The sequence below is a fragment of the Pholcus phalangioides genome, unplaced genomic scaffold (assembly GCF_987345545.1).
Source record: "Pholcus phalangioides strain wild (caught in Gottingen) unplaced genomic scaffold, Ppha-v1.0 ptg000042l_1, whole genome shotgun sequence".
Lineage (NCBI taxonomy): Eukaryota > Metazoa > Arthropoda > Arachnida > Araneae > Pholcidae > Pholcus > Pholcus phalangioides.
Genome location: NW_028301628.1, coordinates 20,278,660 through 20,300,970, shown reverse-complemented (window position 1 = coordinate 20,300,970; position 22,311 = coordinate 20,278,660). Strand labels below are relative to the sequence as shown.

The window sequence follows — 22,311 nt, the reverse complement described above, 5'->3', positions numbered from 1 at the left end:
GCGCTGAACCAGAAAAGGGAAAAGGAACCGAATTCACCCTCTAACTGCTTCTTCTACATGCAAGGGGAGCTAAAAGTCCGGCGTGACCCGGGTGACAAAGTATTTAGTTTCGGCCCTGGCTCGGGGCAGTGCTTCAACATAGTTACGGCCCTAGTTAAAAGCCTCCAATAATTTACCGTGAATGCGGGGCCCGGTGCGACTGCACCTATCGCACATCTCTGAAGTGCCATGGGAACCTATTTTTGGCTTCTCCCCCACATCACGTTTTTTGTCCTCTTTCAACCCAGATATAATGCCCCTCCTATATAGGACGACCGCCCCTGACCACCTCCCGAATATAGGAGAGTCGCCAGGTCCGCAACTAGATGCTTCGTCACCCGGGGCACGCGCGCATTTTGACGCCCCCTTGGAATGTTGAAGGAGAGGTTTCAGAATGAAATTTGCGCCCCCTCGGGGTCTAGCGCCCGGGCCACGAGATCCGCCTACTCGGCCCTGGGAGTCGCGAAACGAAATAGTTCGGCCCTGTCTCCGACATGTGAAGGGGGAGGACACTAGCGTTGTTAGAAAATTTCCTTGACCCGAAGGATTGACCAAATGGCTCCACCGCGTGATTTCGCAACTGATAATAATCATTTCTCTGTCCCACACGTCCTCGATTATCACCACAGCCAGAAAAGTATTATTATATGGAGAAAACGCGCAAGTGCGTGTGTGATTGGCTGGAAAGCGTTGAATAATTTGGCGAAATGAAAGGGGCGAGCGCACGTGACGAGAGCCGGTTCGAAGGTCCGTCTCTTTTTTTTTCTTCTCCTCGTTGCGTCGCGCCAGTGGCGTAAATATAATTATCAAAGTTGTTGCGCAACCACACATTCGGATTATCGGCTAGGTGAGTGATTATCCTCATCATTTCCTTGTTAGCATTCCGCTGTCGAAGATGGATTCCCTGAGCCAGCTCAAGAAGTACACGGTCGTCGTGGCCGACACCGGCGAATTCGAAGGTGAGTGCGGGGCTGTCTATTGTTTTTAATTACGCTTCTTTCTTCTGTCTATTACTACATCTCTCTGACGAAACGATTGGGTGCGACATGACCAACCATTGGGTTTGATCGTGCATTTAATTTGAGGGCCCCCCCCGCTTCTCAATAAGTTTTGTGATGGGAAGGGCCCGGAGCCCCCCCCCCCTCCCTCAATTTTCTCTCGAAAATCAATGCGATGCACCTTCCTGCGTACGCGCTTTTGTCCCGTAATAATTGTAATGAATGTGCAATTCAACGCACTATTCCTTCCTTATGCGTGCGTACTCGAGCTGTAAGCAATTTACAGCCATGGACCTCCATTAGTTGCGGTGGGGCCCCTAGGTTGGATGTTTGAGGTGGGGGGGGGGGGGAGCTGACCTAAATTTTTGATAGGTCCTTGCAGACCCGTCATTTCAACTTTTTCGGTTGGGGGAGGGGGGGGAGCCGTCTTAACTCATGGGTGGAGATACGGGGGGGGGGCAATGCGTCAAATGTGGAGTGGGCAGATCTAATGTATATGTGTATATATGAATTGACGTCATTGTGCCCCCCCCAGCAATAATGACCTTGCCCCCCCCCCAGACTTCCAAGTCTATCTCCGCCTATGTCTTAACCAGGGGCGGAGCCAGAAATTTCGTTCGGGGGGGGGGGGACCAAAGTGACAGAACAATGGATTTGGCCATCTTTTTTCCCTTTTTTCGGTCATTTTCTCACATTTCGTCGCTACGCCCTTGGTCTTAACGCATGGGCCCACCCGGTCCTCAAGGGAAGAGGAGAGGCCTCAGAAAAATTAGAACTGGTTGAAATTTTCGAAAATTTGCCAGGTAGGGCCACAGAAATATCACTTGGCCCGAGGGCCCATGATGCTCTTAAATCGGCCCTGGGGGTGCAAACAACATATACTCAATATATATACACACACACACACATACATACACCACTTCTAGTGTATTTTTGAAAGGCGGGAACCTGACCCCCAAATGATGGGCCTGGATCCAGTGCCGTACTCTTAACTCATGGGCACCTCAAGGGAAGATGGGCCTCACAGAAATTGGAACTGGTTGAAATTTTTGAAAATTTGTCAGGTAAGGGCTTCAGAAAAATCATCATTTGGCCTAGGCATTGGTGTACGTAAAAGGGGGGTTTGGATTGGAGTTCTACACCCCCCCCCCTGAAGGAGAGATTAGTGTTATTTTGCAGGAAAGTAACTTAATGCTGCCCTGCCTGGATCCCTGTACAGTAGAACCTTGATTTTCCAGGGTTTGGAGTACCCGGGTGCGGATTAACAAGGGTTAAAATTTTTTACCCTGGAAGGTGAAGGAGAGCTAACTATGAGATAATGGGTAACTCTGCAAAGGGTAGTATTATTTGGTAATTATAAGGTGGCGGTGTTGAAGAAGTGACTAGTTGGAGATTGTTGAAACTCATTTTGCACATAAAGTGTTTTTTTTTTGCATGTCATTTAAAAAAATCACATGAAAACTGTAATTATGTGAGGATAACATCTGTGAAGGAACATAATTTTGGTTGCTTTTATAGGTGGCTGGGAGACTTTTAAGTACCCCCAATAAATTTTTTCCTGGTAAATTCCTAATATACAGTATATTGTGATTTTGCGACTTTTTTTTATTGCCAAACCCACTTTAGCGTTAGGGTTATTGCCTGAATACCCAAAAAAGATTAAAAACATGTGGGAATAAAAAAATTTATACATATTAAATATATTAATAATTGTTATTTAATCTTTGCACTCGGCGGGCCAATAAGGGGTGGGACCCTTTCCCACGGACCTGAAAATATCGACCTCAGACGACCGAAAAGGGTATGGCAAGGTACTATGCATTAGGGTTACTGCCCAAACACCCAAAAACGATTGAAAAGGCCCATCTTCGTACAGAAGTCGATAACGTTTCTCGGCCCTTCAAATTGTAGCCATGCAGATATGTGAAATCTACGCGATCAGCCACATAACGAGGGGGAAAAAAACCAGGAAACAGCATGATAAAATCGCACGGGTAAAACCAACTTTGAGCAAAACGAAATGGCAAAACAAAAGGCAACAATAAGCTGAAAAAGAAAAGCCGGGGCGGTGGCACTATCTACGTTCTAGGACCTGGAAGAATTATGTTGGCAACATATCGCTGTTTTGGTGTATATGAAATTTTGGCGACAAAACGGTATACCGTATATTGGAAATTTGCCAATATACTTTTGACCTACTGTTATTACTCTTGTGGTACAACCAATTTTTTTTATTGTGCCTGGTTTAACCGGGGTTTTTAGTTAATGTGAATTTCTTCTCCACCATTTATACTCTTGGATAATCGAGGTTCTATTGCATTAGTGAATTTATAGCACAAAAAAAAGATTGTCTCGGCGCTGGAGCCCTGTCAGCCTCACCCACGGAGGGTCATGCTTTGAGCTTCCTAACCCACAATTTTTTCTTTGCCTGTGCCTCTTGGGGGGGGGGGGGGAGACTTCAATGTTTTGCCAAAAACTTCGGAGGAAACGAGACATCATAATATTTTAGACTTTGAGGGGAGGGGGCAAACCCATGACCAAAATTATAGTTACTTGCCCTGTATTGCCTCTGTAATATTTAAAGCATGATACTTTTTCTTTGAAATGATTACATGGTTCAAAAAAAATGTTGGTAGAAGTTTTTACATGCCTCGGTTAATAGATACACCCAGTCCTGGTCTTTGTATGAAGCGAAGACCGGGCAGGCTTTTCTTTGGGGCCCTTATTGAAGGGGTTGTTATTATGCAAAATAAAGTGAAAATTTTTTGGGGGTCCCCTTACTTGGCTCGAGGTTTCTGGGGCCAGTGTCTGTTCGTCCCAGCCTAGTTACAGCCCTGAATTAAAACTGCTGTTCTTTTTATTTTTCAAACAGAATCATAATTTTTTTATTGAGGAAATTATACATATATATATTAACATTAAAATCTTCATATGTATCTTTTACAGCGATGAAAAAGTATAAGCCCACAGATGCAACCACAAATCCTTCACTCATTTTAGCCGCTTCTAAGTTGAATCACTATCAACCTTTGATAGAAAAAGCTATCAGCTTCGGCAAAAAGAAAGGAAGGTATGTGTGTATGAATGAAGTTCTGAGTAAGTTTTATTGTGACAAGAGTTCCTGTTTTGTTCACTTGGACTTTTTCATATTTTATCTTTTTTGCAAGAGTTCAAATTATGAATCCTCCAAATAACTTAGATTGGAGGTTAACACATAATATGTTTGCATGTTTTATTTCGGCACTTTTCAAGAATATAGTGACAGTCTTTTGCAATTCCAGCGGTGGGTTGTATTAGAAAATGTGAGGAGGGGGAAGATTCAAGAAAAATTTGCGGTATTCTCCCATTATAACCATGGCACACATTTTCGACACCACATTGATGCATTTTGACTTGTTTCTTTCTGCAAGCCTCGTTTCAAAAACAGAACAAATTTATGGACATTAAAGTAATGAAAATATTTAATATTAAACAGGAGGTACGTGAATATTTGAAGAAAATTTACCAAGACAAAAAAATCGCCAAGTGGGGGGTATGATTATAACTGAAGAGTACCAATTTTGCTACTGGTGAGTATTAACAACGTATGCATTTTTAAGAGCCAATAATGTTATTGTTTTGTTATCGAGAGAGAACTAGTTCAAAATAGGTTTTTTTTTCTGTAATTGAAAAATTGTTTCCTTGGACTAATTTAGAAATTGGACATAGAAATTTTAGGTTCAATGTAAATTTTTTAGTTACCATGGTGATTTTCCACTGTGGATTCGTTATGCCATACGTATATGTTATCATTGGGTGAGAGCTAGTTTCTGGGTTTCTATGACAACTAAAAAATTTGTAGTGGTACATAATATTATAATAGCACAACAACTCAAAATTTTCGAAATTTGTTAGCCTATTGAATAGCAATGAAAAGTTGAAGAAAAAGATTACTTTGGACTTTCTCAATACAATTATGCTTTTGCTCATAAAAAAATTTGTCCCTGTTCCTGAAAAATTTGATTTGCCGATCAGTATTTGCTGGTCAATTTTGCATTGAAAAATTATTAAACACACTTTGAGGGCATTAAATTACTAACCTGAAGCACTGTTAGTAGGTTTGCGATATTATAAGAAGCTGCTGTTAGATTTATTCACTACGGTCAGGGAAAAGATTAACCAGTTTAAAAAATGTTTTTCCTGTTGAAAGAAGATTACTTGAAGAGTTTGTTCTTGTGTGGAAGTAAAACTTTAAGCAAAGCATGTCATCATTTTTCTATTTTCAGTACTTTAGAAGAACAGATGTCTTGTACAATGGACAAGCTTTTTGTCTTATTTGGGTGCGAGATTCTCAAGATCATTCCTGGTCGAGTATCCACTGAAGTTGATGCTAGGTAATCATTGAATAATTCATTGACACACACACAGTAGACTAATTAAAAAAAAATTTCATGATAATGAGGAATAATTTACTTTGCTTAGTCATATTAAATGTACACATTAATGTAAGTACATCATTTACCAATAAACAGTTTATTATCAATGAAGTTTAAATAATTTTCATAAGAAAATTACATACATTTATATTTCGTTTATTTTAAAGGTGTATGTATTCATATGTACAGGATACAAGTTAGCCATCACAAAATTTATCTTAATGTGTTTATAATTTTATTCTTGGATTTCCCATTTCTGTAATAAATTTTTAGAACTAACAGTATTGTATACATCTGTAACAGGGAGAGGGAAATTTTTGGGTTAGTTTCTGTTCTCCCAGGCAGAGTATTTTTGCAGTAGAAAACAGTTTTCCCTGAGAGGAGAAAAATGTGGGACTTTCCCCACTTCCTTTCCCTGAGAGAAAATCCTGCACACGTACAATACAGTATGCAACAACCAAATTTCTAAATAAAAATTCTTGGTTGAATTTTTCCTTTTGTCGTCAGTTATATTTTTCTGTGTTTCATCGTATTTGATTGGTCATGGGTGAACATTTTATTATGAAATTTGTTAACATATTTTTTTTCCCAATCTTGCCTTAAGCGTTGTACTTAAAATCAACTTTTTATTCTACTTAAAAAGATTGTACAAGTTGCAAATGTTTCAATATTTGTAGTTTAGCAACTAACCAACATTTTTGCAGGTTGTTTTATGTTCCACGTGGACTCATCTATTGCCCCCCCCCCCTTCCGATTGGCAGAACAAGTCACGTTCACTCTGTATAAAGATAGAAAAATGTGCTGTGATTTTAAATTTGAATTTAAAAGCTTATTTGATATCTACCATAGGCCACAACTTCAAATCTGAAGTCCAAAATTATTTGGCATTTTCAAGAAAATGTGTTTAATGTGATGTTGATGCTCATTTAAAATGTTCGTGGTCTGCAATTGTCAGTTACCTACAAACAAAAACTGCTTGTTTTTCATTGAATCTAGGTAATGTATCAAAACATTGAAAGTATTAACGCATGACTTTTAATTGTACAGATTCAGGGGAATTTTTAAGAACCAAATTGCTGTATTAATCTACTTAAATTTTTATGAAAATGTAGGAAAGTACCATAGGGGTACACGTATAGTTAAAATACAGTGCTGTCATTTCTACTTTTTCCAGCGATGGGGGGGGGGGGGGGGCAAAGAACATGTACTCAATGTAAATATGTATGTACCATTTTTGACTTACACGATTTTCATCAGTCCTACCTATTGCTTAACTTTGGGGGTATTAAGTTACTGATACAAAAATTTGAATTAACCAAGTGTTTTCCATAACATTTACCACATATTTCACTTCCTATGCATTGTGTTAGAAATTTGAGTTTTTATCAAAACCAAGAGATTCTATTATATACTTCTGTTTAAAAGAAAACCTGTAAATGCAGCCTTGAAATATTGGGTTAAAATTAAAATTGTTAGAGAATGTACTACTTTTGATTCCAGTTAGAAAATATGATGTTTGAAATTTTTTTCCTTGTCAGAAAATTGTTCCTGTGGTGAATATTCACTCGTAGGCATTCCTTGTGTTCCATTCACTACTGTATGCGTACATTGTTTTCTAAAGGAATGCGTGTCACATATTGGACATGCATTCATAGTCGAACTTGAAGTTACTTTCAAACATTTCTTAATTTACCCATTTGCATCGTTTGATGAGCTGCACTTGCATGAGATTGCAACTGAGATGGTAGCTTGGATCGTGTTACAGATATGTTTGGAAAAAAGTCTGAGCTGTATTTTCTAAAACAATTGTTAAAGTAATCCTAAAATATGTTTAAAAATTACCCTTTGTTCATCATATCTTTGGCATTTAGCGACGGTGATCAAGTGTTCTGCGATCGTGGCTGATTGACCAGTATTACCTATTGGGAAATATTTTTTTCTTGTGTAGAAATATGAAAAATTATTCTCAGTGATGTCAAATTATTTCATCTTGAGATGGAATGGTTCAGTAAATCAACTGTGTTAAAAAAAGTTGCTCATGATCTGAAGTGTCCAGTCTCCCCATACCTACAATGAGTCACTGAGTTATCTTATTGCTATCCTCACTAGTCGACAGACTCAAATCTATTTTCAAGCCATCTCCATCCACGTTTCTCACTGGGGAGAAACTTGTGTCCCGACTTGTGATTGCCATACTTGGACTTTTGGGGGCATTCTTCTGAATGAAGGATCGTCCAATGAGCCGACTGCAAACTAATAATTTGTTTTGAGTGAGGGAACTACTCTGGTTACTTCAACTTGATCAAACTAATTTGAATGGCTGGTTGAAATTAGAAACCGACAGTCGTCAATTGTAAAATGTGATCAGTCATTAGCAAGATTGTTCATTATTTTTTGTGGGCAGTGGTTGACCCGTTTTTGTGATTCATATTTGGTGATCATTGAATTTTGTGTTCAAGATGTAAAATATAAACAAAAATAATAATGTAAACAGGAATAATTTAATTGTTAATAATAGTTTTTGATGGAAATATACCGTTTCTTGTTTTCAATTTGTTGTCTGTAAAGAATCCGAGGATTCGACACACTTTGTTGCAAGATAAGAGATGTTATTTAAATATGATGTGAATGGGTTAATGTAAATTATCTGAAGATACACACAAGTTTGGGGGAAATTGGAGGGAAAAGGTCTATATTTCTGGGGACAGGATTTTTCTCAAAAAGACATCTGGTGATCCCAAATGAAAGCAAGGATATAAAAATGGGTAGCATGAGAAAGATTTGATTTCCTGAAAACTATGTCGTGGTGTGGAAAAAATGTTATGAAATCTTATGAAAATAATAACTTTTGAATCACTGTTTTAATTTTTTTCTCATAAATCAAAAGGCTCTCATTTGATGTTGAAGGATCTGTAGCAAAGGCAAAACAACTCATTCAACTGTATGAAGAAGAAGGCATTCACAAGGACCGTATTTTGATAAAACTTGCTTCTACATGGGAAGGCATTCAAGCAGCAAAGTATGTGGTTTACATAACATAAATTTCTATAGATTTCTTTAATCTGAAATGCATAACAAAGAACTTGGAGCATTTGACCAGTGTGCTTAATAAGGGACTGACTGGAGTGGTGGTAAGATGCTCGTCTACCAGAGTGAAGGTTGCTGTCACTGTCCTGAGTTTCAACCTGAGGGAGGATGTAGATATTTTCCCTAATGAATTTGAGGCAACCACCATTAGACAGCGCCTTCATTTCCAACCTATCCCATTAATGGCAATATAGCGATATTGTCAGAGTTGCTGTTTAGTGAAGTAGTGTTTAATATAACTTTAGTTAATATCGAGTAATGAACAGAAAACAAACATTGGAAAAGAATTTACCTCGCATTTAGGTAAATCAGTAATGAATCAAAAATATTATAAATGTGATTTTAAGTAAAGTATTTCAATACAAAACTTTATAAAGAACCCAATCTTTCCCCACCACCTTCCTCGTACAAGTGCATATGTATATCGTGTGTTAACAGCGAAACCTCATTGCAACGATACTTGATGTAACAATAAATCTTTCTGCAGTGATATTTCTAATTTAAGGAATGATAGTTCACAAATGATCTGGCAGAAAAAAAATCTAGCATAATACAGTGTTTGTATCATATACAGTTGAAGCTCATTAAGATGAAGTCTCTATGAATTTTCATTTGAAACAAAATGCAGTAGAACCTTGATAACTCGACATGCAAATGACTCAATTACCAGGAGAACTTGACATTTATTACTCTCGTAGTTGGCATAATTCGATGGAGGTAAAACTTTTTAACTTTACACAAGAAGTTGACCATGATTCGCATTGTGTTATCGCAACTAATTTTTCAAAATTGCCTGTGGATATACCTGTTAATAAATTTTCATGGCATTTTTCTTATATATTTCAAGTTCTTAATTTCCTTATTTACTAGTCATTTGTTGGGCAAAAATACATCTCTCATACCTTAAGGGGGGGGGGGGTGCTGTAATTTTTCTTTTTTTAGCATGGAAACTTTACCTGTGGAAGTCACTAATAAGCATGGATGATACTTGAAATGTTGAGTGAGGGATGGTTGAATAAGCTAAAAAATAAAGGTTTTTTTAGATTGAAAAACTTTTAAGTTAAAAAAATAAAAAAAAAATTCCTAAATTTAAGAAATTGCACTGCTCATTTGCAAATAAGATATTTCAATACTTATGTTTTTTTTCACAATAATTTGAGATTTGGAAACTTTTCGTAGAAAATTACAGGTAATTTTTTATTTGTTAGTTTATAGATTATGAAATCGTTCAATTATATATCGTTCCCCTCAGGCCAAAAGCACGAATGTGCCAATTTTCTCTTTTTATCAACTAGTCGGATGCCTTAGTTTGCTATTTAAGTTTTACCTGAAATGTGAATGTGTATCCCTATTGTGAAACACATGTTACAAAACACTTTAGAAAAATGACTTCCATTGAGTAACATGAGTAAACATTCAAAGGCTATTTCCCACATTTTTTTTTTTTTTTTTTTGTCTAAGGACATTGCACATTTGCGCTTTTGGCATGAGGGGGATGATACATAAGTTCATGATATAAGTTCAAAAATTGGGAGGGTGAGATCAAATGAAAAACCTCAATAACTTAACATCTATTCATGTTCATAGATACTTTTGGGGTGTCAATTTATTGAGGTTCCACTGTATTTTTCACTCGGAATGTAATTGATTTGATGTTCTATCAATTAATACAAAGAATTATGTGTTTTTTTACTGTCTTAACAAGGTTGTAATGTAGCTGACATGTTCCACTTTTTTACATTGAATTAAGCATTCAGGGATTGCTATAAATTGATCTTCACAAAATTTTGAGAAACCAGAAAAATCAAATTTTAATTTTATAGTTGCATCAAAAACTTTTTTCTGGATATTTTTCCCAGTGTGTGTGCGCTGCATTATAAATAAAAGTATTGATGTATTATTTGTAGGATACTTAAATCATGAAAAATGCTTTCATTATTTTTTGTCATTTCATTTTCAGAATCCTAGAAGAAAAGCACCAAATACATTGCAATATGACTTTGCTGTTCAATTTTACTCAGGTAACGGTTTCGTCTGTATTTTGCATGGCATTTTTTTATTTGTTCCATCAGTATATGAATGTCGTAAATTTTTTACAGAAATTTAATTTTTTTTCAATGGAAATGAATTACAAATTATCATAATTTTTTTCCTTGGCATTTGAATGAAACATCTGCTGCTGTGCAATCTTGTGGTTTAGTCAAACCTCTAAAAGTGTATACCATTGGGACTGTAGAAAATGTACTTATATGGTCATACAAAATAGTGAATTTGCTTCATTAAACTTATATTTACTCTTGCTTCATTACAAAATAATGTATAAAACTTTTTATTTGTAAATTTCTGCTATAAACACATTTCCAACACAAATTGATTGACCAAAAATTTCAGAAACAATGAAGCAGAATTTTTGCAACACGAGAGTAATGTCATAAAATCTTTATAAATGATCAGCAACACATGACTGTTTCTGAAAATGCAGTATAAATCATGGCTGGCTTAAGTAGTCGATTCAGGTTAGAGGGCGTGTTCTCCATATTGAATTTAGTATTGTACCGACCATGGGAATGATAAATGTAGAGTTAGAGACACTTGAGTTATCTCTGTATAATATTTTGATGAAATGTATTGGAATGCATCTTTCATTAGAATATATATTTAACCTAATGAAGGAAGCAAGAGTTATGAAAAAAATAAACTTCATTAATTCAAAAGTTATTTTCCCATTTATTACTTTCTATTAATTCAAGTTTTGCTTTTGTGATTTCATTGGCGCAGAGATGAAAACATGCATGTTGCAGAACATTCTTGCGATATTTTTTCATGTGAACACATTTTTTAGGCAGTTGCATGTGCAGAAGCTGGTGTTACATTGATCTCCCCTTTTGTGGGTCGCATATTAGATTGGTATGTAGCAAATACTGGACAGAAGTCTTTCGAACCGAGAGAAGATCCAGGTGTTGTTAGTGTGACGAAAATATACAACTACTATAAGAAGTTTGGATACAAAACTGTTGTCATGGGTGCATCATTTCGTAATAGCGGACAAATAAAAGCTTTGGCTGGATGTGATCTCTTGACTATCAGGTAAAACCAAAACTCTCTACAGCAATACTCAATATTTAGTAAACCCCTCTACAATGATATTTTTCAATCCCTGTTTGGAAATGTTCATACTCTAATGTTAAACTGCTGTCTCTCGATATGACAATCCCTCTTCAACGATATTCTTTCTAGGTTTGCCAAGCATTGCCATATTGAAGTTTCATTGTATATATGCTATGAAATTTTTTTCATGTAAGATTTGCTGAATAGTTTGTCAGCTCATTTGGAGATAAGTGACTTTTAGTTAAGAAGTTTTTAAGAAAGTTGTCTAAGTTTTGTCCCTGTCTAATTAATCCTGGTGTGCACAAAAAGACTTGGGACGGAAATGCTCAAATGATTTAATTGGAGTTTGGATGTAATTGTGAGATCTTGACAACTTGATCATTTTTTGAACTGCGATGAGATGTGTATAGGAAGTGTGGGAATTATGAAAGAGTCTGGTAATATTTTGGAATACTGGGTTTATATACTCCACCTTCAGGGATGGCTGCCAAATGGAAGTAATAAACTATTATAAAATGCCTCCATGATGCTATAGAGTCTGTGTCGTTTGGCTGTCGCCATTGTTAAGACTGCTATAGGTGAAGATTTGTTTTTCTACTTACTGGAATTTACTCGGGCAAGTTTTCAAAGGTGTTTATTAGTTCTATGAAATGTTCCCTATAAGTTGAATTTAAACATAATGTACATCACACGTTCTGCATTTTTTAGTCAGCTATTCTTTTGGTTACATGGGATGTTATTTTTTTTCGGGTAATATGGAATATTGGTATCAATTGAGTTGGGCTAGAATATCTCTTCAAAATGGAAAGTTTCTGAAGACAGAAAAGGTCTTGGAATAATGTGTGTCCTGTTTTTTGTGGGGGCCCATTTCATTTTTAGGACAGAAAAAAAAGCTAGCATTTGTGACTCTTATAAAAAGACTGACATTGATTGCCACATCTCAGCCACAAAAAAGATTTTTATTTTTCATCGTCATACTCATTAAATCTTGTTTTCTATTCTTGTTAGTTTTTTTTTTTTCATTTTGAGCCCCCTAAATCCTTAATGGTAAATTAACCTTTTTTTTAATGAACCTTTGGATTGAACACGTGTTTAGAAATGGATTATTTGATTCACATGGATACCAGTGATGGATGGTTGGGGGGGGGGGTGGAGGAGAGAACATTCTTCAATTTTTTTTTTTTTTTTTTTTTTTGAGAAGGACCCACTTCCACTCAAAAAGAACCCAGATTTTGCCAATATCCTGGGTCCTGTTATTTTTTGCACATGTTTCTATCTTTTGAAATAATTATTTTCATTGAATACTCTTAACCTAATTATTTATTGCTTATATTTTTAGCCCTAGTCTTCTGGGGGAATTGGCAGAATCAAAAGATGAGATTCGTCCTTACTTGTCTGTTGAAAATGGTATTTATTTTTTCCTTTTTAAGTTGTTTTAAATTTTAAATAAGAGACTTTTCAAGAAAATGTAATACCTGGGTATAGAGGTGGTAATGACAAATTTCTTGAATATGCTTAACTTACTGATTTATGTGTTTTTTCTGTTCAGCAAAATTTTTACTGTTGTGTAAGGTTGTCTAAATTCCACACAAGCATGGCTTGAAGACTTGAGTGCATTAAAATTTTTTGAGAGTAAGCATGGTATTGGTAGCCCTTATGGTATTGGTATTTTAGCCCTTAAACCACTTCATGCACAGGTTTTTAGCAATAAATTTGGATGATCTTGACGTATCAATGATAAATATCTAAAAACCGGTTTCCTCGTTCGTATGTAGAAGAATAGAATAGAAGAGAGGAAAAAGACTACAGTAGATTTCTTCTCACCCATACAATTTTCTTTTTTTAATTCCCACCCTCCCCATGTGTTCTCTCTCATATATAGTAGAAAGAAGATACATTGTGTGTGTGTGTGTGGGGGGGAGGGGGGAAGAATCACTAAACAGGATTATAGAAAGAATGAGGAGGGGAGAGACCTATGTTCATAGGGCTACAATGAAGCTTCGCGATGATAGAAAAGAATTTAAAAACCAGGAACTAGAAAGAATTTCTTCCATTTACTTTTAAGATGAGATATCTCGTTCCTGATCATTAAGGGGTGATCATTTATGGAGTAGGGGAATGGTTGAAATTTTGCCTTGAGCTAGGTGCATGCCCCCAGAGCATCCCTTTGCCCAGGGTCTCTGTCCATGTACTCTGTCAATATCAGTAACATTCCTGCAGAGCATCCTGCATTTTTTTTTTCAGAACTTTCCTTGCCAAGGATGGCACTTTTTAAGGTTGTGCTGGGGTTGTTCTCAACTAGCTACAGGTTTTTCATTTTAAATTTTGCAATGCCTGCAAACGAAAATTGTTTTTTGAAGAGGTATAACAAATCCCGTCAAAAACATTTCATGTAAAAAGTGAAGTATGGTCTCGAGATACTTTACCCATAAAAAGTGGGTAAGTGATATCTGATCTAGAGCCAAGTCAAATGCTGTTATTAACTGTGTATTCACAAATCGCCCCAAGGCTACACACCTTTAGTTGAACATTTTGTGACTTGGCAACTATGCAGTACATATTACACCTCGCCATGTTATGTAAAATTAAGTCAACACTGTAAATACAGATATCCTTACTAACAATATTTCGGGGAATTTGATTGATGGCATGAATAATGAAACTAAACAACGACCGACACATTATTGTGCTGCATAATTGCTGAGTCCCAAAATGTTCATCTAAAGGTGTAGATGAAAATGTGTAGAGCAGGCATCTTCAACCCATTGCTCGCGAACACTTGATCAACGTTCCAATTAAATGCCTTGTACAAATTGCATTCAAGGATTGAAATCATCCCGAGTTCATGCATTCGTATGCTAAACTTGTTGTGTGCTCTTCTTTTGATGATGTGTGCAAGCAGTGCTCGCAGCTAGAAAAAAGTTGAAGACCTCTGGGGTGTAGAGCCTTGGAGTCATTTCTGAATCAAAGTATCACAGTTAATATCATCATTTGACTTATCTCTACATCAGATATCACAATTTTTTTTACAGGCAAAAAATCTTGACTTGGCTTCATTTTTTGCATGAAATGTTTTTGATGGAATTTCATTTCTTTTTGTAAGTATCATGGTCTTATTTTTTTGACATTGCTTACTTTCTGGACAATATTTTATTTTCTGAATTATATTTTGTACATTCTTTCACCATACAATTCACACAAGTTGAAAGGCCTTACATATAACAAAGGCCTTATGGTAACAGCATGATTCACATTTTAAAGAATATTTGAGTAATTTTTCTGTCCTTATCCTACTTTTAAAAATATGTTCAGGTTTTTCCAGAGGCGCATTTATGGTTTTGCCACCTGTGGGCTACACAAATTTTGCCACCCTTCTCCCATTCTAGTCTTATTTTTTTGATTACTTTTCTCTTGAATTTGCCAACCTGCACAATAACCCCCCTTTATCATTCCCCCCACTTCTGCTAGTACAACTGTTTCCAAGTCATTCTTTTGGTCACTTCCACGTAGTCACTCTTTTAGTCATTTACATGCTTTCACACTCCCCAGGTCACTCTTTTGATCATTTATGTTTACACACGCTCTAAATCGCTCTTGGTCATTCACATACTTTTCAGACTCTTTAGGTCAGTGTTTATAAATTACTGGGCCATGGCCCAGGACCGGACCCTAACATTAGTCATACTGGGCAGTGAGTGATTCGCAGTTTCATTTCTCCCATTAATTTCTTGTTAGTTGTGTGTATGACCAGGCCACTCACTGACCTAGTCCCTCCATAGGTAATTTTTTCGGTCATTCACATGGTTGCACACGCTCTAGGTCATTCACCGACCTGGTCTCTTTCTCTGTAGGTCACTCTTTTGGTCATTCACATGCTTATGCTCTAGGTCATTCACTGACGTGGTCCTTAGTCTTGTAGGTAATTTTTTTGGTCATTTGCATGCTTGCTTGAGCTTTAAGTCACTCTTGCTCACTCTGCTTGTTAAGGTCACTTATCTCTAGGTCACACTCTCTAGGTCACTTTTTTTAGTCACTCACTGATCTATTCCCTAGCTGTCTGGGCAGATGCAGATTTATTGAGGGTTATACAAATTTTTGCCGACCTTCTCCTATTCTTTTAATTTTCTTGGACATGCATTCCTCAAATTTGCTGCCCTGGGCTATAGCTCCTCATAAACACACCACTGGCATTTTTCATCATAGCTCAGTTGAATTGGTAATGTTTACTAAAGTCGTGGACAAAAATAATATGCATAACTTATCATATTATGATAACTGTGACAAATTTGTGTATTATCATCTTGTATTTTTGTCACGTAAAACAAATATTGTGCATACATTAACATATTACAGGCCAAATTCAGATTGTTTCTCATTATTTTCACCCTTCTAAGAGATGATATCCGAGCGATTCGTGGGGGGGGGGGGATTTCCTGTATGTTTTTGGATTCATTTTTGTCCATGGAACAAAATTAGAATAAAAATTGGATAAATTTTTTTCATCGAAAATGGGTGATTGTAGGAAAATGTCAATGATAATTGTGCTATAATAAATGAAGTTTTATAAATTCACAACGAGAGAATTTAATATTGGCGCAGCACTAACCAACACCACTGTTGAGATATATATATATATGTGTGTGTGTGTGTGTGTATGTGTGTGTATATATATATGTATATGTGTGAAAACAGTTTATTTTTCCCATCTTTGGCAAATTTCAAACAATTTCAACCATAGTTGGCAATCTTGCACTCATTTGGCATTGTTTTTTGGCAACAATTGGCAATATCCTGAATTTTCCTGTATTTCCAATTCTGTGACAAATTTTTCGGATTTTGTTTTGTATCCTAAACGCTACCTTCATACCAAATTTCATGTTCCTAGGGCTGCTAGAAGTATCTAGGAGATTTTTGATAATCAGCGTCAAAATAATGAAACTTTGAGTTCAAATTTTCTGAAGAACTGTATATGACAAAAGTAGAATTCAGAGGTTTAATTGAATTTGTAAAATACTCTACTCTAGATATGCCAAGCTTCAAGTCTGAGCAATTTCAATACAAAGATACGAGGGTCTCAAAAGTACCCAAGTTGCTTTCAGAAAAGGATGTTACAGCCATTGTACTTGTTTTGCTCAACTTGACAGGGCAGTGCCCCCACATATTTAGAATGAAAATGCTTATGCATTTCACTTTAAGAATAAGTTTTTACTTAAGTATATAATTGCATTATTAAAACTTTTAAGCTATAATTGAGATATGACATGAATGTCGCTCTCCACTTGTTAATACAAGATATACGGAAGACTGGATGTTGTGAAGATATTTATTATTTGAGATGTTAATTTTTTAAGGAAGGAAAAAACTCGCCTCTACCGGGAGTCAATCGAGGGACCCGGGTTCGACTCCCGGTAGAGGCGGAGATGAGTTTTTTCCTTCCTTAAAAAATTAACATCTCAAATAATAAATATCTTCACAACATCCAGTCTTCCGTATATCTTGTATAATTGAGATGTCTGAAAGGCTATTATGCAATATGACTGTAGCTCTAGCATCAGCTCTTTCAATTGCAGATTTACCATACCTATTTAGTAACTGAAAATGGTTTATGATGGTGGAAGACACTGGTATCGAATGTCTACTTTTAAGTTTTGTTTTTTTGTGATGAATTTGCCAGGTTTCTGTACTGGACATGGGTTACATAAGTTTATATTGTTCAAAACTAATCACATTCCATTCAACATTTCAAAATTATATTATAATAATGAATTTTAATTTTTCTTTCACAGCAAAAAATTTGAACATAGATCGAGCGGAGGTTGATGAATCAAAGTTCAGGTGGGAGCTCAATGAAGACCAGATGGCAAATGACAAACTATCAGATGGTATCAGGAAATTTGCTGCGGATGCTATCAAACTGGAGAATCTTTTAAAGACAAGGTTCTGATCTATCTTCGAAAGAAATGGGAATCTCGTTCAAAACACTGAATACTTTGTCAAAACTTATATATATACTGACACATATTTTTCTACTCATTATAGCTTAAAATCACTTCTTATTTGCCGGTGTTTTTCTTTCTCTCAGGTTTTTTTTACCATATTGGATATATTTTTGTAAGAGTTCCAAAAGTTTATTTCGAGAATAAATTTTTTTTTTTTTCTGATATTGCGTATTCAACAGTGATTGTGTGGATTTGAAGATGGGATTTTTCTTGTTCAAGACTGATTAAATTATACTAGGTTGCTAAAAAAAAAATGAGTTTGTGAAGAAGGTGCAGTCTGCTCTGCTTAAACTGATATCAATGATTTCGGCACATAAGATCCGATTATGCAGGGAACAATTAGATTGAAGTTTCATAATATAGATTTTATTTTGAAAAATATATTGTGTATATATAATCATATTATATGAGCAGAGAAATATACCGGAGCAGAGTGAATTGAATATCAGATTTTAAGTTTGAAATATATTTATAATAGCATACTGATATCAGTGCCAAAGGCTGCTAGAATTTATAGTGATATATATTATGTATAGGATGAAATGAATTCATAAAGCCAATTGGCCTAATGCTGGGACAAAATAAACAAATGAAATTTCAAATTATAGTACATGTTTTTATATCTTTGAAGTTTTCAAAATCTTTGATTTTCCTGTTTTTTTGCCTAATCATGGCAAGGTTGATTAGTGCATTTTTGGCTTTTCAGCACGAAACCATTACAACAGAAATCAATTCGATTTTCCCTTTTTGTTTTCTGATCAAGTTTCCGTTCATTAGCAAATCTTCAATTTCATCCACATTTTTTGTAATGCTTAACACCCAAGCTTGAGAAATTGTGTTCTTTGGCAATATCAGTTTGTTGTTTTTATCATTATTGCATTCTAAACTCAATTTCACAAAAACACATTCTGTATTTTCGCATAATTTTTCTACTTTTAAGACATCGTATGTAGCCATTGTGATTGTGTTGATTTTTTAAGATTTCTTTTATTTGAAAAGTTAGTGCCCTCTATGGGTTGAATAAAAATAATTAAATGTATTTTAAAAATAATTTTGACATTACAGGATACCAATTCTGAATTTTCATAAACTTTAAGTAAAATATGTGAACAGTTAATTTCTGAATGCTTCGCTTATTAAAAACTAGCTGATACCCGGCGACATTGCCGCCCCGTAAAAAATTTATATAGGTATAACTTATTAATTATTTCTTAATCAAAAAAATTTCTTCAAGTAAGAAAAAATTACTTTTATTTTTAAATATTTTAATTAAAAACTTGAGGTAATCGCTTGTGGATACACAATATTTTTTGTTTTTCCATCTGGTGTGTAGATGTACAAATTTTTGTGATTACCAACACGCGAACAGGTGACAAAAAGCTGTCCGTGTGAAAAACAGGGCTCAAGTAGGTTGATACCTGCCACTGCTAACGACTGGCTTTGCGTTTTGTTTATTGTCATGGCAAAAGCTAAACGAATCAGGAACTGTGATCGCTTGGAAGCGAATGGCTTTTTTCAGTTATAATTGGGATACGTGGAATGAATAAGTCTTCTCCTCCGGCACATCCAGTTAGAATCGTTGTTTCAATTATGTAATTGTGCAATTTCTTCACGCAGAGTCTGGTGCCATTGCAGAGTGTCAGTGTCTCCAAATTTCTTAAAAGCATTATAGGTGCTCCGACTTCGACAGAACTGTCTGCGCTGAGTCTGTGACAGTGCCAACCGATTTGTAAGATGTGGAGTCTCCCGGAATAATTTTTAGGATTTTTTTGTTGATCTTTTTCACACACTCATTTTTCGATGCCAGAATCACTTTCTTACAAAGCCACTTATGGTTTCGGTGGTTTTGTTCAATGTTTGGGAAGACTTTGCAAGTTCTTGAACTGAGTTTAACAACGGGCAAAATCCACTTGGGAACGTAATCAGTCCAGTGCTTTGGTCTACGGGAATTCTTCCATTGCCAACTTTGATCAACTGATGTGAAAATGATAGCAGTGCTGAGTCATTTTGCAGTTGAACTCGCATGTTAGTGGATAATAATTTTTTTAACTTTGTGCCAGAGTGTTGATGATTTGAGGCAAGCATTGAGTTCATCAGCTTGCCTTGAACATTTTTATTCTGAGTTTTGTCATCGTAGTTGTTGTTCTCTGTTGTTAGTGATGTCATATGTCCAGCTTGTACAGCGAATATTATTCAAACGCCTTTTAAGCATTTCTTAAATTGAAACTATACATCTACGATGGGCGGTTAATGATATAAAGGTCACATTAGCACTTACAGGAACCCTGTATATAGGCAACCAAAAACATCTGGCACTTCCCGGGTTTTCTTCAATTACTGGGAGGATTGGAAAAGTTACAAACCATTATAAAGGAATAAACTATTATACTAGCAACATTAAAGATGTGACTAACCATTGCGTAAAGGCATATACACGTCTGAAATGCATTGTTGGGAACCACGGTAACTAAAATAAACGTTCCGAAAGTGATTGTTGGGGCCCCAAAACCATTGTTGCCGACAGTTTTTTTGCCCATTTCGGGCATTTGCTCAGCTCTGACGAACTTTTAAAGTAGCCTACGGTTCAATTCCGGTCCTGTTTGGTATATATATGCAAAATCTGGCGACGATCTGCCTAAAACTGTAGATTTGTATAAGGAACAGACAGACATACTTTCACATTTATATATATGATATGTCCATGGTGGTTGATATGTACAGGGTGATTATAAAAAACTATCCCGACATATGGGCTCCTAACTATCATACCATTCACAGAAACTGAATGAAATTTTGGCATAAGGTATTTTGATGTATGCGCTCAAGAATGATATGGAAAACAACAGTGTCACTCTAACAGTTACGGTTACAGTGAGAAAATTTCGAAAATATCAAATGGCAACAGCAAGTTTTTTGTATTGGAATGTGATCTCCATTGTGAAAAACCCTAAATAGCGTTCGAACGGCAACTGTAGCATGAAAATCACCGGCGGTAGATAGGCTAAAAGTGAGGACAACCAATAAGGACAGAGAAGCAGCATAAAATAAAGCATTTTATTGTGTTTCACAAATTTTCCACATGACCTTGTGGAGGACTAATCAGGCTGGGATCTCAGCCGAAGAAACGGTGTGACGAATGAAACGAACATTAATGCTCTGGTGCACGGCAAAGTCCTTTTTTACTTTTTCCTTGCCTAGCTCCGGGGATTTTCGTGCTACAGGTGCCATTCCAACGCTATTTAGTGTTTTTCAGTATGGAGATCGCATTCCAATACAAAAACTTGGTGTTGCCATGTGATATTTTCGAAATTTTCTCACTGCAACCGTAACTGTTAGTGACACTTGTTTTCGATATCATTCTTGAGCGCATACCTCAAAATACCTTATGCCAAAATTTCATTCAGTTTCTGTGAATGGTATGATAGTTAGGGGCCCATATGTCGGGATAGTTTTTTTATAATCACCCCGTATTTAGTTGTCATGTGAATTCCAATATTTGATTAAGCAGGGGAAGAGTTTTAGAAATTATCACATTAAACAAGGAACTTTAACATTGGAACCAAAATTTCTCCCTTGGAGACTGGATTTTATGTATAAGCAGAGTCAGATTATCAATTACCTGATTAAGCAGGGCTGACTGTATTTTGTTTCATTTATACTTCGGCATCACTTACTAGTGCTAGGTTGGGGTTTCCTTAGGTCGGGATCACACTATAAAAGTTTGACAAAAGATCTTTTGCAAAAAAAAAAAAAGTTTTGCGAAAGAATTTTTATAAAACTTTTATAGTGCAATCCCAGCCTTTTTTGCATAGAACTTGCTTTTTGGTTAATTTAATTGGTCCCCCCCCCTCCCACACCTGGTTAGAAATGCCTGTTTACCAATTTACATGCTCACTGTCGAAAATTTCCACCAGACCTCATCGTCATTGGGCTTTTTCTGCACTTGAGGTCCCGCGGGTGGGCCCATGCATAAAGCCGGCTCTGCTGTTCACTTACTAACCACCCGCAATCCTGGTCTATCTTTGAGGTAATTTGTTTTACCTCCAAAATCACTGTGTTAGAAGTGTTGTATTTCAGGTTGTGAAACTTGGAGATGCGGATGCATGTCCGCATGGGCACGTGTGGAAAGAAGCGAGATGGATTTCTTTTCTACTGGAGTAAAAAAACAAGGTCGGCTGAAGTTTGTTTTCTGTAGAAATTAACTAATTATCGATCATGATTATTATAATAGTTAATTAGTTAATTAACTATTATCGGGGGGGGGGGGAAAACACGCACAACGCAAACACATACCAATGAAGAAATATACAGTGAAACTTCGATTAACCATTAGTTTCTGTTATCCGTCATCGTCTAAAAAAATACGGAAGAAACAGCGCCATGTTTTAAGGTCCAAAAAGATCTTATCACTGCTATAGTCTATGCAAATGTCACCGGCAATCATAGATTACCCTTTCTTGTAATTGGTAAATCCAAAAAACCAAGGGCTTTCAAAATAAGTATGAACGTATTGCCTGTAAACTATTATGCCCAAAACAGTGCTTGGATGGACCAAACAATTTTTTATAGAATGGTTTCACAACGTTTTCATGCCTCAAGTTAGAGCTCATATGGCTGAAAAGCGATTGCCGCAGGAAGTAATGCTGTTGCCCGACACACCCCTCT

The 22,311-nt window shown here is 36.2% G+C and overlaps 1 protein-coding gene across 1 annotated transcript; it reads left to right on the top strand.

The window, feature by feature from the left end:
- The first annotated feature begins 513 nt into the window (after positions 1-513).
- On the top strand, positions 514-17,810 carry Taldo (transaldolase). Its single transcript, XM_089254668.1, has 8 exons — positions 514-998; positions 3,984-4,107; positions 5,303-5,410; positions 8,340-8,471; positions 10,500-10,560; positions 11,382-11,626; positions 12,987-13,054; positions 17,434-17,810. The coding sequence occupies exons 1-8, from the start codon at positions 935-937 to the stop codon at positions 17,589-17,591; spliced, it is 960 nt and encodes a 319-aa protein (XP_089110794.1). The 5' UTR covers positions 514-934; the 3' UTR covers positions 17,592-17,810.
- The last annotated feature ends 4,501 nt before the right edge of the window (positions 17,811-22,311 follow it).

What these genes read in the sequence shown, in the direction of transcription:
- Taldo (XM_089254668.1), top strand. Translation starts at nt 935, where the DNA reads ATGGATTCCCTGAGCCAGCTCAAGAAGTACACGGTCGTCGTGGCCGAC. An exon ending in TGCTGTTCAATTTTACTCAG is followed by an intron (nt 10,561 to 11,381) that starts GTAACGGTTTCG and finishes CACATTTTTTAG; the next exon opens with GCAGTTGCATGTGCAGAAGC. An exon ending in TTACTTGTCTGTTGAAAATG is followed by an intron (nt 13,055 to 17,433) that starts GTATTTATTTTT and finishes TTTCTTTCACAG; the next exon opens with CAAAAAATTTGAACATAGAT.